The sequence below is a fragment of the Mytilus californianus genome, unplaced genomic scaffold (genome assembly GCF_021869535.1).
Source record: "Mytilus californianus isolate M0D057914Y unplaced genomic scaffold, xbMytCali1.0.p SCAF_7, whole genome shotgun sequence".
Lineage (NCBI taxonomy): Eukaryota > Metazoa > Mollusca > Bivalvia > Mytilida > Mytilidae > Mytilus > Mytilus californianus.
In genome coordinates, this window is record NW_026262723.1 from 5,960,507 (window position 1) to 5,977,315 (window position 16,809).

Here is a 16,809-nt window from a genome sequence, read left to right on the forward strand (position 1 = left end):
TAATGATAAGAAGTTCTGTCCTTCCCTTAACTTAAAGGTTTGACTGTATAATTCAGTAACTATTTATATCTTAATGATAAGAAGTACTGTCCTTCCCTTAACTTAAAGGTTTGACTGTATTATTAAGTAACTATTTATATCTTAATGAAAAGAAGTACTGTCCTTCCCTTAACTTAAAGGTTTGACTGTATTATTCAGTAACTATTTATATCTTAATGAAAAGAAGTACTGTCCTTCCCTTAACTTAAAGGTTTGACTGCATTATTCAGTAACTATTTATATCTTAATGATAAGAAGTCCTGTCCTTCCCTTTACCTAAAGGTTTGACTGTATTATTCAGTAACTATTTATATTTTAATGAAAAGAAGTACTGTCCTTCCCTTAACTTAAAGGTTTGACTGTATTATTCAGTAACTACTTATATGTTAATGATAAGAAGTACTGTCCTTCCCTTTATCTTAAGGTTTGACTGTATTATTCAGTAACTATTTATATCTTAATAATAAGAAGTACTGTCCTTCCCTTAACTTAAAGGTTTGACTGTATTATTCAGTAACTACTTATATCTTAATGATAAGAAGTTCTGTCCTTCCCTTAACTTAAAGGTTTGACTGTATAATTCAGTAACTATCTATATCTTAATGATAAGAATTCCTGTCCTTCCCTTAACTTAAAGGTTTGACTGTATTATTAAGTAACTATCTATATCTTAATGGTAAGAAGTACTGTCCTTCCCTTAACTTAAGGTTTGACTGTATTATTAAGTAACTATTTATATCTTAATGATAAGAAGTCCTGTCCTCCATCAGTTATATTATATTGACATCATTCCACCTTGGTCAGAACTCTTCAAAATCTATATAATCATGACGATATTAGAATTCTATTGCTGTAATCATATTTCAGGGGAAAAAATGCTGTTTAGTGAACAACTTGTATAATCAGGGATGGCATTCATAACAGAATATCATTTAGATATCTTACCTGATTATTACAGATTTAAAAAAAAAGTTTAACCTGTTTTAACCATATACCCTGTATATACTACATAAACTAAACTCTAGTATCAATACCTACTGTGAATTTTTTTAAGTAATTTAATCATTATGGATTAAATACCTCAGACTAACACAATTTTCTTAGAGTACTTGTTTTATGCATTTGTAATCATTGTAAAACTAATGGAAATTAGAAAACTGAAAAAAAATATTACTTTACAGGATCCATCATTCAATAAATAGTTCCTTTGGCTAGTCAATTTATCAATAATTAAAAAATTCCCAAGAGTTCAGTTTGCCCCTTATACAGAGTATCTGCATGAAAAGTTTTCCAAGTTTACTATTTTTAAAACTTAATTTAATTTAAAAGGTTCAAAAATAGAAAAAGGAATTCATAAATTCTTTTGAATTCTGTTCCTTTATGACTTTTGTACAAACTTACAAGATAGCTAGAATTTAGTACGAAACTGCTGTTATTAAAACGAAAAAAAAATCATTTCAAGAGTGACTAACAAATAGGTTATACATACCATAAGTATTCTTCGGTAACTGTCTCTGTCAATACCCCATAATTTTACATCACCTTTGGCCTGTAAAAATATAAATAGTCTATCTTTAGTAAAAATATTAATAGTCTATCTTTAGTAAAAATATTAATAGTCTATCTTTAGTAAAAATATAAATAGTCTATCAGTAATAAATACATAATCAAGATAAATTCTCCATAAAAGTATAAATGACCTATCTTTAATGCAATCATACCAATTACTTCCATTCTAATACATTTTTTTCAAAAACAAATAAATGAATGTCAGTGGAAATTAGTCTATTTTTAATATGAACAACTGTCTATTCATTATAATTTGTTTACAGGGGAACCATGAATTTAAATGTTCAACGAATTACAAACTTTCTATTGAAATGTATGCAGACCTCGGCAAAATCATGAAATTAAACTTTCATGAAATTCAAGTTTTATTCAAACCATGAAAATTGGTACGGTACCTACAAAAATGAGTCCACAAGAAAACAATCTCTAATAACTGTCCTATCCACTGACAGTCATTTTTGCCCAAGATACTCTGAAGTAACCAACAAGAAGGTTTAATTACAAACTTTTATCATAGAATGTCAATATCTGTTGGTTACAGTTCCAATACAATCTTATGCAACTGTCATACAAGTGAGAGGTTTAGCTAGCTATAAAACCAGGTTTAATCCACCATTTTCTACATAAGGAAATGCCTGTACCAATATAACAGTTGTTTTCCATTCGTTTGATGTGTTTGAGCTTTTGAGCTTTTGATTTTGCCATTTGATAAAGGACTTTTTAGGACGATTTGAATTTTTCCTAGGAGTTTGTTATTTTGTTATTTTACTTTTTTCTAAACATGTTCTGTAAAGGCAGGTTCTGTATGCCTTGAGTCATGAATCACAATCCTTGACAATTCCCAAAAGTTGACCTCATGTTTATATTTTGAAAATGTGTCAATGTCACTGACTGTTGATAACAGATATTGTTCTAATAAATATGACTGCCAGTGGGAAACAGATAGTCAGACATTATATTGAAATTTAGTGTTTTGTTCTAAGAAATAATTCTGTTCATAAAACATGAATTTCTAGTTTAAATAAATAATGTAATTGTGCTAATGCTAAAGTTGTCTCCCTTTGGCAAAGTTGACGTTGACCTTATATAGTTTTGCTCTTCTTTTTAAGCCCCTTTGTTTTTTTGTTTTTTTTTTACGATCAAACATTTTATAGTTTGGGTTTTTCAAACTTCTGTTCATGAGCGTACTTGCAAGGTTATTTCAAAAACATTTGTTGTGCCGACAGACATCATAACATTTGTTTTTTTAGCAGGTAACCTTATTTCTCATAACAAGAAAAAACAAACAATTATGTCAAACTCCATATGAAGATGCTACAGAAAATGTCAGTTTAATCTTGAAGGCAAACATTGTGTGTTTGTAATGACATAATCATTCTATTAGAGATGTAAATTTCATAATAACCTCGATCAATTTCATGTCCTTTTCACGCTGTTTGATAAGGCATGGGCGGATATTACAATCTTTTATATTGAAAACAAACAAAGCCTATTGCCAAAGAAGGGCGGATGTTGTTATGTAAAGACGGAAACAATTTCTGATCAATGTAACAAAATGAAATAAAATTTTGAGGTACATGTCACCTTTTATTGTAAATATTTTATTACATGTTTGTTGACAGATAATGATGATGTTTTTGGATGTTTTGGTGTTTCTAATGCATTTATTGTAGCTATTTCATTTCCTTATACAATGTAACATATATACAAACATTGACTTTGTTTACTTTTTTCCACTTAGTTTGACAAGTGTTTAACTTGATTTTTCTCAGTCTGCATTTTTAGAATTTCCAAGACCAAAAAGAACCACACTAAATGGAGCATTCCCTATCAAAAGGCAATCAGGTGACCTTGATATTTGACCTATGACCTTGATAAATGTGTTTAAAATTGCGCTCATTTGGTTGTATTTGACTATAAACTGGATTAAATTTCTGTGAACAAATTCTACATGCCTGTTGGATCCTTTCTCCAAAAAATAATTAGAATAGAGTGTACCACTTCCAATTAAGTAATCTTGTATTAAGTTTGGTTGTGAAAACTTTTAATTGATTCAAATTTAAACACTGTTCATTTTGGGACATTTGGAACACTAAATCAGTTGGCATTGTACAAAACCTGCATTAAATTTGTTCTTCAAAGATTTGGTAAGTTATATTTACCTTAACTGTTGCTGCTCTAGGGGTTCCATAAATAAGAGCCAGCTCTCCAAAACTACCACCCTCACTAATGGTTGTCACATGAACTCCATTTACAAATATCTAAAATCAGAAAAAATATATATATATCAGAACAAGTGTCATCACATATCAATTTTTATATTGCTTCTGTATAAAAAATTGCAATAAAGCTGGATGAGATCAACCCCATATGAGACCTAGCAAACTATGTACTGACAGCAGTGTCAGATTCTGGTTAGGGCATACAGTGTATACAGAGAGAGATCTCCCACATTTTCTGTTTAATTCATTCACACAACCGTTTTAGACTGGTCAACATGTTGTATGGACACCTGCCTATTGTTGAAGACTGTATGCTGACTTCTGGAGGTCTTTTGGTTACTTGTCTCATTTTTTTTGTTTTGTTTTTTGGCTGTTTCATTGACATATGCGCCATATCTCCTTGTATTCATATCAATGAAAAACAAAAGGGTATCTGGTTAGATCAGAATTTTTTGTTTTGCACAGCTTTAAACGGTATATACTAGCTACACTAATGCAAAGTTTCATTGGAATCCATCAAACCATGAAAACGAAAATTGTCAAATGAGCTTAAATGATTAACGACAAACAAGACATAGTGACGTATACATATTCCACTCAACATCCACCCCCAAAAATTTGTTTTCTAAGGAATAAACAAAATAAATCAATTCATAAAACTTACAAGGACCTTTCAAAATATCTCTATCATTATATATAATTATTTCATAATTTAATTTGTTCCTAATTTATTGCATAACAGGAGTCTATAAGTTCTAATTTACGTGTACTTTAAAAGCATCACCATATTAGTAATTTGTTGAAGATTTTTTAATTTCTTCTCTGTATGATTTGCGTCCACCATGTTTGTTATTTCTCATTTTAACTCATACGAGAAGTACAATATCAGTGTGCCTCCAATTTGCTTAACCATCAACACAGTCAGCGTAGCAATCATAATATTAGGTCTGATATAAAATTGTGATATTTGACAAACATTTTATGAACCATCGTTTTCCGAGTTTTCTAATTTGTAATTATAAGCCCATCAAAATTGTTGGTCTTATAAGTGAAATGATGTCAGAATTAATTTGTCATATTTCAACAATCGTTATAAATCATCAAAATTGTCCCTTACGCATTGATTTTTATCAAATTGAATTTCTTTAAAGCTTTCTGTCAATTTGTGGTTTCTTTATTACATAACTCCACAGAAAATCATTTTATTGATGTTTTCAAACTTTTGATTGAATATGGCTTCACTGCACTTCATGATAAAATTTAATAACCATGAAAAGGAAAATTCTTCAAAGGCTTCCTAATGATAAATAGAATTGTTTCCATGAAATTATCAACCAAAATATCTGAAGACAGGAAAAACAATCAATTTCATAATGGCTTCATTATGATTGTTATGATCATTTTGCATAATCTTCTCCACATGAAATCTGAATTACATTTTACAGCACAGTAAACATGGTAAATATCTATTTTTGTCAATTTTCCATTCTCTCAAATTCTAAATAAGCCATCTGATAAAAATCAGTTGTTATTTACTCTAAGGAACCCCATAAATTTTTGCCTTCAAACAAGTCCTTCTTTTGCTAATACAGTTGGTGCTGAAAAGTCTAATACTTTCATGCTTTTAAGTTTTAGATACACCCATGAGGACTTTAGCACATATTATGGTTAATAAAAAATCATAGATTTCAATGATTTAGGAGGTATTACAGCGATTTGATCTTATGTTTAGGAAAAACATATTAAATGCAGGATATCCAATCACATTTAATGGAATCTTGGTGTAAATAATCAAATAAATTGTTATTTCCATGGCAACAAATTTTGTTCTGATAAAATTTGTGTAAAATTTAATGAAAATTATTAAATATTATGAAAGTGTTGTGCAATTTTCTCAACATGAAACCTAAACTGCATTTAGCAACATAGTTATATAACACCTATTTTTGTCAATTTTCCCATTTCTTAAAGATACTTTATACATTCTCCTTTTTTGTTTACTTTGACCCTTTACATTCGTTTTGCTATATGTTTTCTTCTGTAAAGTTCATATTACTTATATTTTAAACAAAGACTTGGGAATAAAGAAATAAGTTTTATAAATATATATGTTTTGTATTTATAGCTTTTGAAATAAATGTTAAACCTCAGTGATTAGCAAATAATAGATTCTACATCTTAATTTATACTCTGTTACTCTGTAAAAGACTGTTTTTGAACATTTTTCTTATTAATAAAATATCACTAAAACATGTCTCATTGTCAGAAAAATCACACTCAGCATCTTGGATAATAATATCCTACAGTTATGGAAAGGAGTTGGTTCATGAAGGGCTAAAATTGTCCGTAAGATTTTTTGGAGACAGGTCAAAATACTACAAGTTTTAAATAGAATTGGTTGTGATATTACTATTAATACAAAAAATCTTCTTTTTGGCACCTCATATTTAAATTTACGAAGTTATGACTCCTAATTATGCATAATTTGTGTTGTAACCTTTAATAAGTTTTGTAAGAATTATTCCATGATTTATCACAAATGTGTTTTATATAGGATTAAGTATTTTAATATAGGTCAATTTTAGAACAAAATTGTTGTTTCTTGATAATTTACGATGAAGCTGAAATTCAAGGCCAATTTTTTCAAAAAAAAAAAATAAACATTGTCCTTTGTTGGTCACCATTGACTAGTACTTTCAGAAACTAAACATTTTTGAATGATGTTTACATTTTTGGTCTACAAAAACATACATGAGAGTTGTTTGACTGGTCATAATGATTTATTTGAGTGTCACTGATCCTAATAATTCTTAACTGATTACCTGTGTTGGACAAAGCATATCATCTTACTTAGACATATCTCACAACTGACTTATGTAAGTTCATTGATAGTTCAAGCATGTTGTTACAATAATAAGGTTGAATCAGGACAACAGACCTGTCAAGTTTACTTTTAATATGTCAATATTTCTTTTCATGTACAAAATTTTTGAAGAAGCATATACTAATTGATTGTTTTTCTCTGTCCATGTCTTGCAAACTTCATCAATTAAAGGGCAGATTTCAATGAAACTTGAAAAGAATCTTTATAACATAATGCCACTTCCTACTGTATATTATACCACATTTATTTGAGGGTAAACCTACAGTAAAGAATGTTGTGGATCTTTTGTTTTTGTTTCGTTAGGTTGCTGTCTGATTGATATATACAAAGTGTCTTCAACATCTCCTTTTATTGGCATCTATAGCCTCCATTGAAGTTTGTAAATGAACATTTGAAGGAGGGGTAAATCAATATGTGCACCTTACTGACACTTCCTGTAGTTTTTAATTTAATGTTATGTGGTGCTTTTCCATAAAAGCACTTTGGATGCTTCAAAACTATCAAATGCTACTTTCATTTTGAAGCACTAGGTCAATATATGCCACTGCTGGTGGATTATTAGTTCAAGCGGGTATCATCAACTCAGTAGTCAGCGCATCTATACTGACTTGATTTATTATATATCTTTCTTAAATTCCCTGTTGATATATTTAGAAATTATTGACAAGTGTTCCAACTTTAGATGAATTGGTTATTTTTTTTTAAGTACCTTTTGGTCATAATGAAGCTTCTAACCTATTCCAGTAGTTATACATCCTACGCTTTATAACTTTTAATTTATTGGGTTATTTTTGCTTGCTTAACACTCAGTGGCTATTATTTCATGCAAATTTGATTCAATTTTTTGGCTTTGAGCGTTCTTAATGAAGGTAAGTCTAGAAAAGTATTTCGAAAGCACCAAAATTATAATATGCTATTTTAATTTTAAAGCTATTACTTGGAATGAAATCAAGACAAAATAATTAAATGAACAAATGATGATAGCTGATAATCTGTTACATAGCTTTAAACCAATTGAATGCAGATATTTCAAACCTATAAATAAAAACAAACTAAACTTTTAGGTGAATTCCAATTTCCCTCATTGAAATCAATTCTTTAGTAACAAAATTGTTAAAACAGTTTACATTTCAGCTCCAAGGGCATCTCAAATGAAAGTTCTCTAATGAGATCATGTTATTTTGCCTTCAGGTCTATCTAAATTTTAATCATCATATGCTGGATTAAGAGAGTTTTGCAACATTAAAAACAAGACATTTGACAGTTCCAAATCCTCAAAGCTAAAGGTTTGTTTTTATTTTCAACATGTTAAAACTGATTAAAGAATCAAGTTTCAATTTTAAATGTATAACACAAGCTTTTGAAAAGATAACAATTTTTTTTTATCTGGGAGCAAAGTTTTCTGCATTTTCCTAAACATCTAATTGTCTGTCATTAATGAAGCATCACAAGAATAGGATGTTAATGCACAATTTGTACAATAAACATCCAAGGTGGCATTAAGAAAGCGTATAAAGCACTCTTTTGTAAATAACATTTTAAAATGACAACCTTAATTAGCTACCTCGAGCATGGACAATTAACACACAACCTGTTACAGCAAAAGGCATTTTCTCTGAAAGGAATTTCTTGCAACTTAAATTCGGTCAATTTTTTTCAGAAGTTCATATTGTTTCAATAGTTATTTCTGTGATTAATTGCAAGTGTTGTTTCTCGTTTTTTATATAGATTAGACCGTTGGTTTTCCCGTTTGAATGGTTTTACACTAGTAATTTTTGGGGCCCTTTATAGCTTACTGTTCGGTGCGAGCCAAGGCTCCGTGTTGAAGACCGTACTGTGACCTATAATGGTTTACTTTTATAAATTTTGACTTGGATGGAGAGTTGTCTCATTGGCACCCATACCACATCTTCTTATATCTACTTAAGCAAATCTCTTGACTTCAACAGTGAAGAACTTGTTCTCAAGACCACTTGCAAAGGAAATTGGATAACAAATAAATGGTCTTCACTGTAAAGAAATAAAGTGATAGAATAGTTCTATCGGTCAATATATATGTGATGTTTAAAATAGTACCTCAAACTAAATTCAACAAAACATTAGTCCTCATCTTGTAACTGAATTTTTCTCTTAATTGTTGCATTGCTATCAGACTCTACTTTTAATCTAAGAACTTGTTTTTTTTTCTCCTTATGTCCAAATTTTGTGCAAATTAGGATACTAAGGGAAAATTGCATGCAAGTTGATTTTTTTTTATAAACTAAAACTCTGAACATTTGACCTCTGATACTGTTATTGAATAATTTAGATGAAAGAGAATCATTTCAAAAACCCACTTTTGTGACCTTGACCTTTAACCTGAGAACTAAATAGCATTCTGTAAGAAATGTCCTGCTATTTTATGAACAGCTAACAATTAATCTATCAATAAATTGGGAATGTGTCCATGGGACACAGATGATGCCCCTGCTTGCATATAATGTTATAAAGGGACATAACTCAAGAACTGTAAAAGTGACTCTACCCTAATTTGTACTTGATCTGAGTTTTGTGGTAATAAGCATTGTGTATACGTTTCATAACATTTAGTTGAGGCAAACTTAAGATAGAGAACGGAAACGAAAAATCCAGCAATTTTTCCATTTGTAAAAGGGCATAACTCTAGAACGGTAAAAGTGACGCTACCAAAATTCGATCTTGATCTGTGTTTTGTGGTAGTTAGCATTGTGCATAAGTTTCATAACATTTGGTTGAGGCAAACTAAAGTAAGAGAACGGATATGAAAAATTCAGCAATTTTTCTATTTGTAGAGGGGCATAACTCTAGAACGGTAAAAGCGACGCCACCAAAACTCAATCTTGATCTGTGTTTTGTGGTAATAAGCATTGTGTATAAGTTTCATAACATTTGGTTGAGGCAAACTAAAGTTAGAGAAGGGAAACCAATTTTGGGACGTACGGACAGATGGACAAGGGTAAAACTTAATGCCCCCTCCGCTACGGCGGGGGCATAACAAAAACTTTAAAATTCAACCAATGGATCAAATTTGATGAAAACTGAATGGAATATTGAGTACAAGAACAGATGGAGCTGAAATGATTTTTCTCAATTAAATATCTAAGATTTTGAAGGACTTTTTCCTCTTAGCCATGTGTGATTTTTGTTGTCATTGACAATACATAAAAGTGTGATAACTCTCAACCACCTTTACACCTATAAGCTTTTCCGTCTATGCTCTATTTTGCCCATGACCTTGTGTAAATGTCCTCTGCAGGTAATCTTACAACCATTGTTATCAAGTATGACCTTGACCTTCACATTGATTCAGGGATGCAGAAGTAGAGGCTATATAAAGAAACTTGTAGGATGTTTTTTATTGCTTCAATTTAGCATAAATCCTTTAAAAACAATTTATTTTTTCCAGTCTTAAATGCCTTGACCATGATGATTTCATTTAGTTTTTATATCCTGACAGATAAATAGCAGAATAATGAGAAAACACTAATAAAAACAGAACCATAAATTAACAATAACTACTGGAAAATTAATAATCAACCAGGAAAATTATCCATAAACAAGAAGAAAATGCTATAAAAATAAACAATAACAAGAAATCTGATTTGTGACCAAACATTACTTATTATTTCACTGCATTTCCATAGAAAAATAATATCTATTAGCTTCTAAGTGAAATCATAAAACAAGACAAAATTAACAAGCTGTAGGAAATGCAATAATATTTCACAGTCCTGACCAAAAAATATATTGATCAGAAATAAATAATTGTACCTTAATCTAAACAGAACTCAGAACTTATTGTCTGTTATAACAAACACAATTTTCTAGAGATGATTGCATATAGCTTAAAGAGAGGAATGTGCTCCAGTTTCAAAATATACGGCAATTTAAGCTTTAAGTTTTTAATTCATAAAGGGATATAACTTGAGAACAGTGAGAGTGACGCCACTAATTGGAATTTTATCTGTATTTGGTGGTAATAAGCTTTCTGTATAAGTTTTTTTCACATTTGGTAGAGGCAAAGTAAAGATAGATTGCGGAAACATTTGCCTATTTTTACACTTATAAAGGGAAATAACTTGAGAACAAAATGTGATCTGTGTTTGGTAGTAATAAGTATTGTGTACAGATGGACGTACAGATGGACAAGGGTAAAACTTAAAGCCCCCTCTGCCACGGTGGGGGCATAAAAATGGATTGACTCAAATGGCCAGTTTTCACAGAATGTTTCTTAAGCAATGGCAAATGCTCTTGACTCAACATTTAAATATTTGAAAAATGAGATGTAAAAATTCCTAAAAATATTCCATAACAGCAGGTGCACAGCTTCAATATATGTGCAATCTTCCTGTGAAGTTTCAGGGTTCTGGGTTGAAACTGAAGGAAGAGTTGATTACATTAAACTTGCACTATCTTTCATAAATTTTGCTGAAAAAAGAATAAGTCCCAAGTCTGGAAAAATGAGAAAAAAATTCTCGAACAATGACATAATAGCAGGTGCACAACTGAAGAGTTCTTTGTAGAGAAAGCAGGTGTCTGATGTAATTAATTATAAGCCTACCTGGTATCTTTGATGAGGTTTTTTTATACAAACAAACACTTCACACCGGTCAATAAAGCTGAAGTTATACACCTCATTCAACTTAAGTGTACATGTACTTACATCTACTTCACCCTGGTCAATAACATAGAAATTATCACCCTCATCACCTGTAATGTAATAATAGTTTTATCATAGCAACAGATTATGAAATTTAAAAGCATATATATTCAAGTAATATATGTCAACAATATATATATAACAATTTTAATGATCCTTCCCCATAATTTACTATGAATAAAAGGAGATGGTAGATTAAAACAACGCAAAGGCAAAACGTACTTCAAAATGCAGCAACTCCTAATACAAATATAAAATTCATATCTCTTTGATGCTTTAGATTTGTGAATAACGATTAATTTGTTTGGCATAATATCATATTACAAGTCAAGAATGCATATACTGAAATCTCTCCAATAGACTGATTGAAATTTATATTGAAATTCTTTTAGATAAAGGTCTTCTCAGATGATCTCAGAAACAAATCTTATGTCAACAAAATATGTTACAATATATAAATTCAGATACTTTTTAATTTTTTTTAATCAAAGTATTTTGCAATAAAATAAACTTACAATAAAATTGACTTTAAAGTCATTATTCAATCTGTGAAACAATAACTTTCGATTTTATTTCAAAAAGTTATTATTAGGTTTTTGAAAGCGCTATTTTCATATTGGTGCATAGTCTAAGCAACAATTAATTAGTTAATTTATTATAGTTTCAGCTTCCAGAAGACTGTTTTTTTTTTAAATCATTCAATCACTGACAAATTAGGAATGCAATTTAAAGGTTAATTTTGACAGAATGCTTCTATCTTCACATGGTAATTGTGTCTGGAATATTTCTATTTGGTATGCAATTTTTCCGCCTTTCAGCATTGACGAAATCAGACTATTTCCACATTAACCAGAAAAACTAACATTTTATTAGCAACACAAGAATAATTGGCGCTGACATGGCAATATAACATTTATCGTCTTAAATTAGATTACTTCCTCAGAAAATAGATGTTTTTTACAAGATAACCAAAAGTGTTAGTTTTCCCCCAATTAGTATGTGAGATGTGAAATAGATGTTTTTCTTAAAAGATAACCAAAAGTGTTAGTTTTCCCCCAATTAGTATGCGAGATGTGTTCTTATACCTTGTAATTCCAAACCATCGTTTTATGTAAATTAACAAACCACCCTCATATAAGGGCACTTCACAATGGCAAACGATTTATCTATAATCTTGTTAACACTTCTATTTTTAGACCAAAAAATCAGAAAAAGTCAAAACTTTAACTTCATAATCAATGTTGCAAAAGTGATGTATAATTCATTGTGTAAACATCCAATTATCTTCAAAAGTGACTTTATACTTATACTAATACCAATAACCTTCAAAAGTGACTTAATACTTGCATTAAAATACCTGTTATCTTTAAAAGTGACTTTATGTTTGTATTAACATCAAATTATCTTCAAAAGTGACTTAATACTATATTCAAGAGTGACTTGATACTTGTTTTAACATCAAATTATCTTCAAAAGTGACTTAATACTTGTATTAACATCCAATTATCTTCAAAAGTGACTAAATACTATATTCAAGAGTGACTTGATACTTGTTTTAACACCCAATTATCTTCAAAAGTGACTTAATACTTGCATTAACACCCAATTATCTTCAAAAGTGACTTAATACTTGCATTAACATCCAATTAACTTCAAAAGTGACTTAATACTTGCATTAACACCCAATTATCTTCAAAAGTTTCTGAACACGTTTCATTCTGTTCAATCAAGTATAAATTTCTAAAGTATTTTTCTCCCTGTTGGCTGTATAATGGAATTGAAAATAAATTTAAAGTGCAATGTCTATCTTCAGCTGTGAGAAAAGATTCAATTATCTTACAAATAATCACGTCAAGAAGCTTATATAATAGAATAACGAATATAAATCCATGCCGCATTTTATTTTAGGATTATAAATGGATTATACATGTCTTTCAAAACACTTGTTAATCAACAGTTAAGGTTGCTGTAGTTTGACTTAATTTACTGAAAGTACTTTAAAAGAACTAAAAGTGGAACTTTCTTGATGATACTTCCTTTTTATATCTTTCCTCTCATCTTATTTGCTATAACTGAGCATGCAACTTTTTTCCTTCAAAATTCAATCTTTTCTCAATTTTTTTCTGAATATTGAGCAAAATTAGGTAAACTAAGTTGAGGGTTCTCATTTCCCAAATCCCAATATTTTTTGGTAATTTGTTCCGACTTCCCACTTTTCACAGTGGGTTAACAACTTAAGGAGAAGCAGCAATAAACTATGACACCCATGAAATAAAATGCTCTGCTGGGCGCAGCTTGATACGACCGCTGAGGTCAAACCCTGAACAGTTGGGGCAAGTATGGTCACAACATTCAAGCTTGATACAGCACTAAATTTGGATTGTGATTAAATATTTGACACAGCATAGGTTTCTGACACAGAATGAATGTGGTCTAAGAACTTAAAAAATTTTAATTTACCTATTCAAACCATTTCATTATTATTTGCTTTTATATATAAATCAGAAATAACCAATTTAAAATGGAAAATTTTAAAGAAAAAAAAAGGAAAAAAAATCCCTCCCCCAAATTCTTTGAACCCCCTTATGATTCATCACCCCCAAACTCAATCCCAGCCTTCCCTTTGTGGTATGGTACCTTGCAGAACAATTTCAGAGAGATCGATACACTAGAACACAAGTTATTGTCTGGAATCTAGAAAAATGCTTGTTTTTAGGCCCCTTTTTGGCCCCAAATTCCTAAACGTTTAGGGCAATTACCCCCAAACTCAAACCCAGCTTTCCCTTTCTGATATGGAACCTTGTAGTACAATTTCATAAAGATCCATACACTTACACACAAGTTATTGTCCTGAAGCTAGAAAAATGCTTGTTTTTAGGCCCTTTTTGACCCCAAATTCCTAAACGTTTAGGGCAATTACCACCAAACTCAAACCCAGCTTTCCCTTTGTGATATGGAACCTTGTAGTACAATTTCATAAAGATCCATACACTTACACACAAGTTATTGTCCTGAAACTAGAAAAATGCTTGTTTTTAGGCCCTTTTTGACCCCAAATTCTTAAACGTTTAGGGCAATTACCCCCAAACTCAAACCCAGCTTTCCCTTTGTGATATGGAACCTTGTAGTACAATTTCATAAAGATCCATACACTTACACACAAGTTATTGTCCTGAAAATAGAAAAATGCTTGTTTTTTGCCCCTTTTTGGCCACTAATTCCTAAAAATTAGAGGCAATTACCCCCAAAATCAATCCCAGCCTTCCCTTTGTGGTATGGCACCTTGCACTACAATTTCAGAGAGATCCTGGTCATAATACACTTGAACACAAGTTATTGTCTGGAAACTAGAAAAATGCTTATTTTTGGCCCCTTTTTGGCCCCTTATTCCTAAACGTTTTGGGCAATTACCCCCAAATTCAATTCCAGCTTTCCCTTTGTAATATGGAACCTTGTAGTACAATTTCAGAAAGATCCATACACTTACACACAAGTTATTGTCATGAAACTAGAAAAATGCTTGTTTTTTGTCCCTTTTTTGGCCCCTAATTCCTAAATATTTTGAGGCAATTACCCCCAAAATCAATCCCAGCATTCCCTTTGTGATATGAAACCTTGTGGTACAATGTCAGAGAGATCCATACACTAACACACAAGTTATGTCTGGAAGTTACAAAAATGCTTATTTTTGGCCCCTTTTTGGCCCCTAATTCCTTAACTGTTGGTACCATAACCCCCAAAATCAATCCCAACCTTCCTTTTGTGGTATTGAACCTTATGGTATAATTTCATAGAGATCCATTCACTTAAACTAAAGTTAGAGTGCGAAAACCAATGTGTCTTCGGACGACGACGACGGTTGACAACGACGACGACGCCAACGTCATACCAATATACGACCGCAAAATTTGTTTGCGGTCGTATAAAAAGAGCAGAACTGCAGGTGAACAGCTTGCTGTGAAAAGCTTTCTGTCTTCTTTTTCTTTGATCCCACTTTTTTACCCCTTATATCCAACATCCCAAAAGCGTGTCATTCCCCTCTTAAGTTGGTTAAAGTTCAAACCTACTTGTATTGGTTATTTTAAGTTTTACATGTGAATAAAAGAGATAAAGGGTATACATCAATGAGACTGCAACCTGAGACGCGTAAAAATGACAGATATCTACTGAAAGTGAATACAGTATTCAACAATTAACCAACTATATTTTGTTTATGATTATAGCACGGGGTATACACATATGTGCTGCTGGAATGGGTCCCTTTTTTGATACGTCAAATATATCAATGGGGTGCAATTTTAGAGGAAATATATCTATAGGTAGTAATTGACCAATTGTGATATATCAATGGGTCATAACTTTTCAGTTTGTTGTGCAACGATCTTCACTGAATGGGTTATGATTTCGCTGTGAAATATATGTATAGGTAGGGATTTCACAATTATTCAATATATGAATGGGGGGTGTTTTTTAAATCCCAGCTGCACAACTGTACCCAAAACCCCATGTTGAGACCCCATCCCCCCCCCCCCCCCTGTGGATCATAGCCAAGAGAGTCCTCAATGTGGATTATAAGTATAAGATGAAAATTGTTTGTTTTCCTCATTTGACATTTTACTATATTCATTAATCTATTATTCATTACGTAGATATTTCATATGCGAAACAAAGCATTCCAAAACTTGCTTTTTATTTCCCTCTAAGATGCAACATCTATTACTGAATGTGCTCTCTGTGACAATGATTAAATAATGCAAAGAAAAATAAACTTAAAGGCTTGATTTAACTCATAATTTATTGTTGTAGCAAAAAAAAAAAATGTAATTACATGTATAAGAGCTGACTAATTGTATTATACCTGACATCTCAGTTTTTTAATTAAGAATTGAATACTTTTTTTTGTAATTTTATAGGGTGTTACAGCTAAAAACGTTACACTAAAAACGTGAGCACAGTTCAACGCTAAACAACCTTATAAAATTACAAAAAAAAAAAAAAAACTTTCAATTCTTAATTAAAAATCCGAGATGTCAGTTATAAATCAATTAGTCAGCTCAATCTGACAACACAAAAAAACAACAACAAATATCATCTAGAGATCACCATAAAGTCTTCAACGCAAGGTAGGAGTCTATCCAATATATGTCATGTTCTTAATTGCATAGAGTATAAAATAGCAGTGAATTAATATCACAAAGACCATCGAAGATCAGTAATCAACACCTAATTCCCCAAAAGAAAAAAGAAAACAACAGATAACAACTTGGACTGGCATAAGAATATCATCTTGTTGAATACAGTTTCAAAAGTTTGTTGAATATAGTTAAAAAAAACATCCTGTGATCTACATTTGTGTTTATAAAATCATTTGTTCATACATATTTGACTTTGTAGTTTCTGGCTTAAAGTATAAAAAA

General features: G+C 30.9%; 1 protein-coding gene across 2 annotated transcripts in view; it reads right to left on the reverse strand.

Annotated features, from left to right (window-relative positions):
• Nucleotides 1–16,809, reverse strand: part of LOC127709852 (cAMP-dependent protein kinase regulatory subunit-like) — a 102,364-nt gene that overhangs the window by 15,490 nt on the left and 70,065 nt on the right. For both annotated transcript variants that reach the window (XM_052215522.1, XM_052215521.1), the window contains exons 5-7: nucleotides 11,396–11,442; nucleotides 3,771–3,869; nucleotides 1,529–1,588 (exon numbers count right to left, since the gene is read on the reverse strand). In XM_052215522.1, coding sequence (XP_052071482.1) covers nucleotides 1,529–1,588; nucleotides 3,771–3,869; nucleotides 11,396–11,442 — 206 coding nt within the window. The remainder of the gene's footprint in view (nucleotides 1–1,528; nucleotides 1,589–3,770; nucleotides 3,870–11,395; nucleotides 11,443–16,809) is intronic.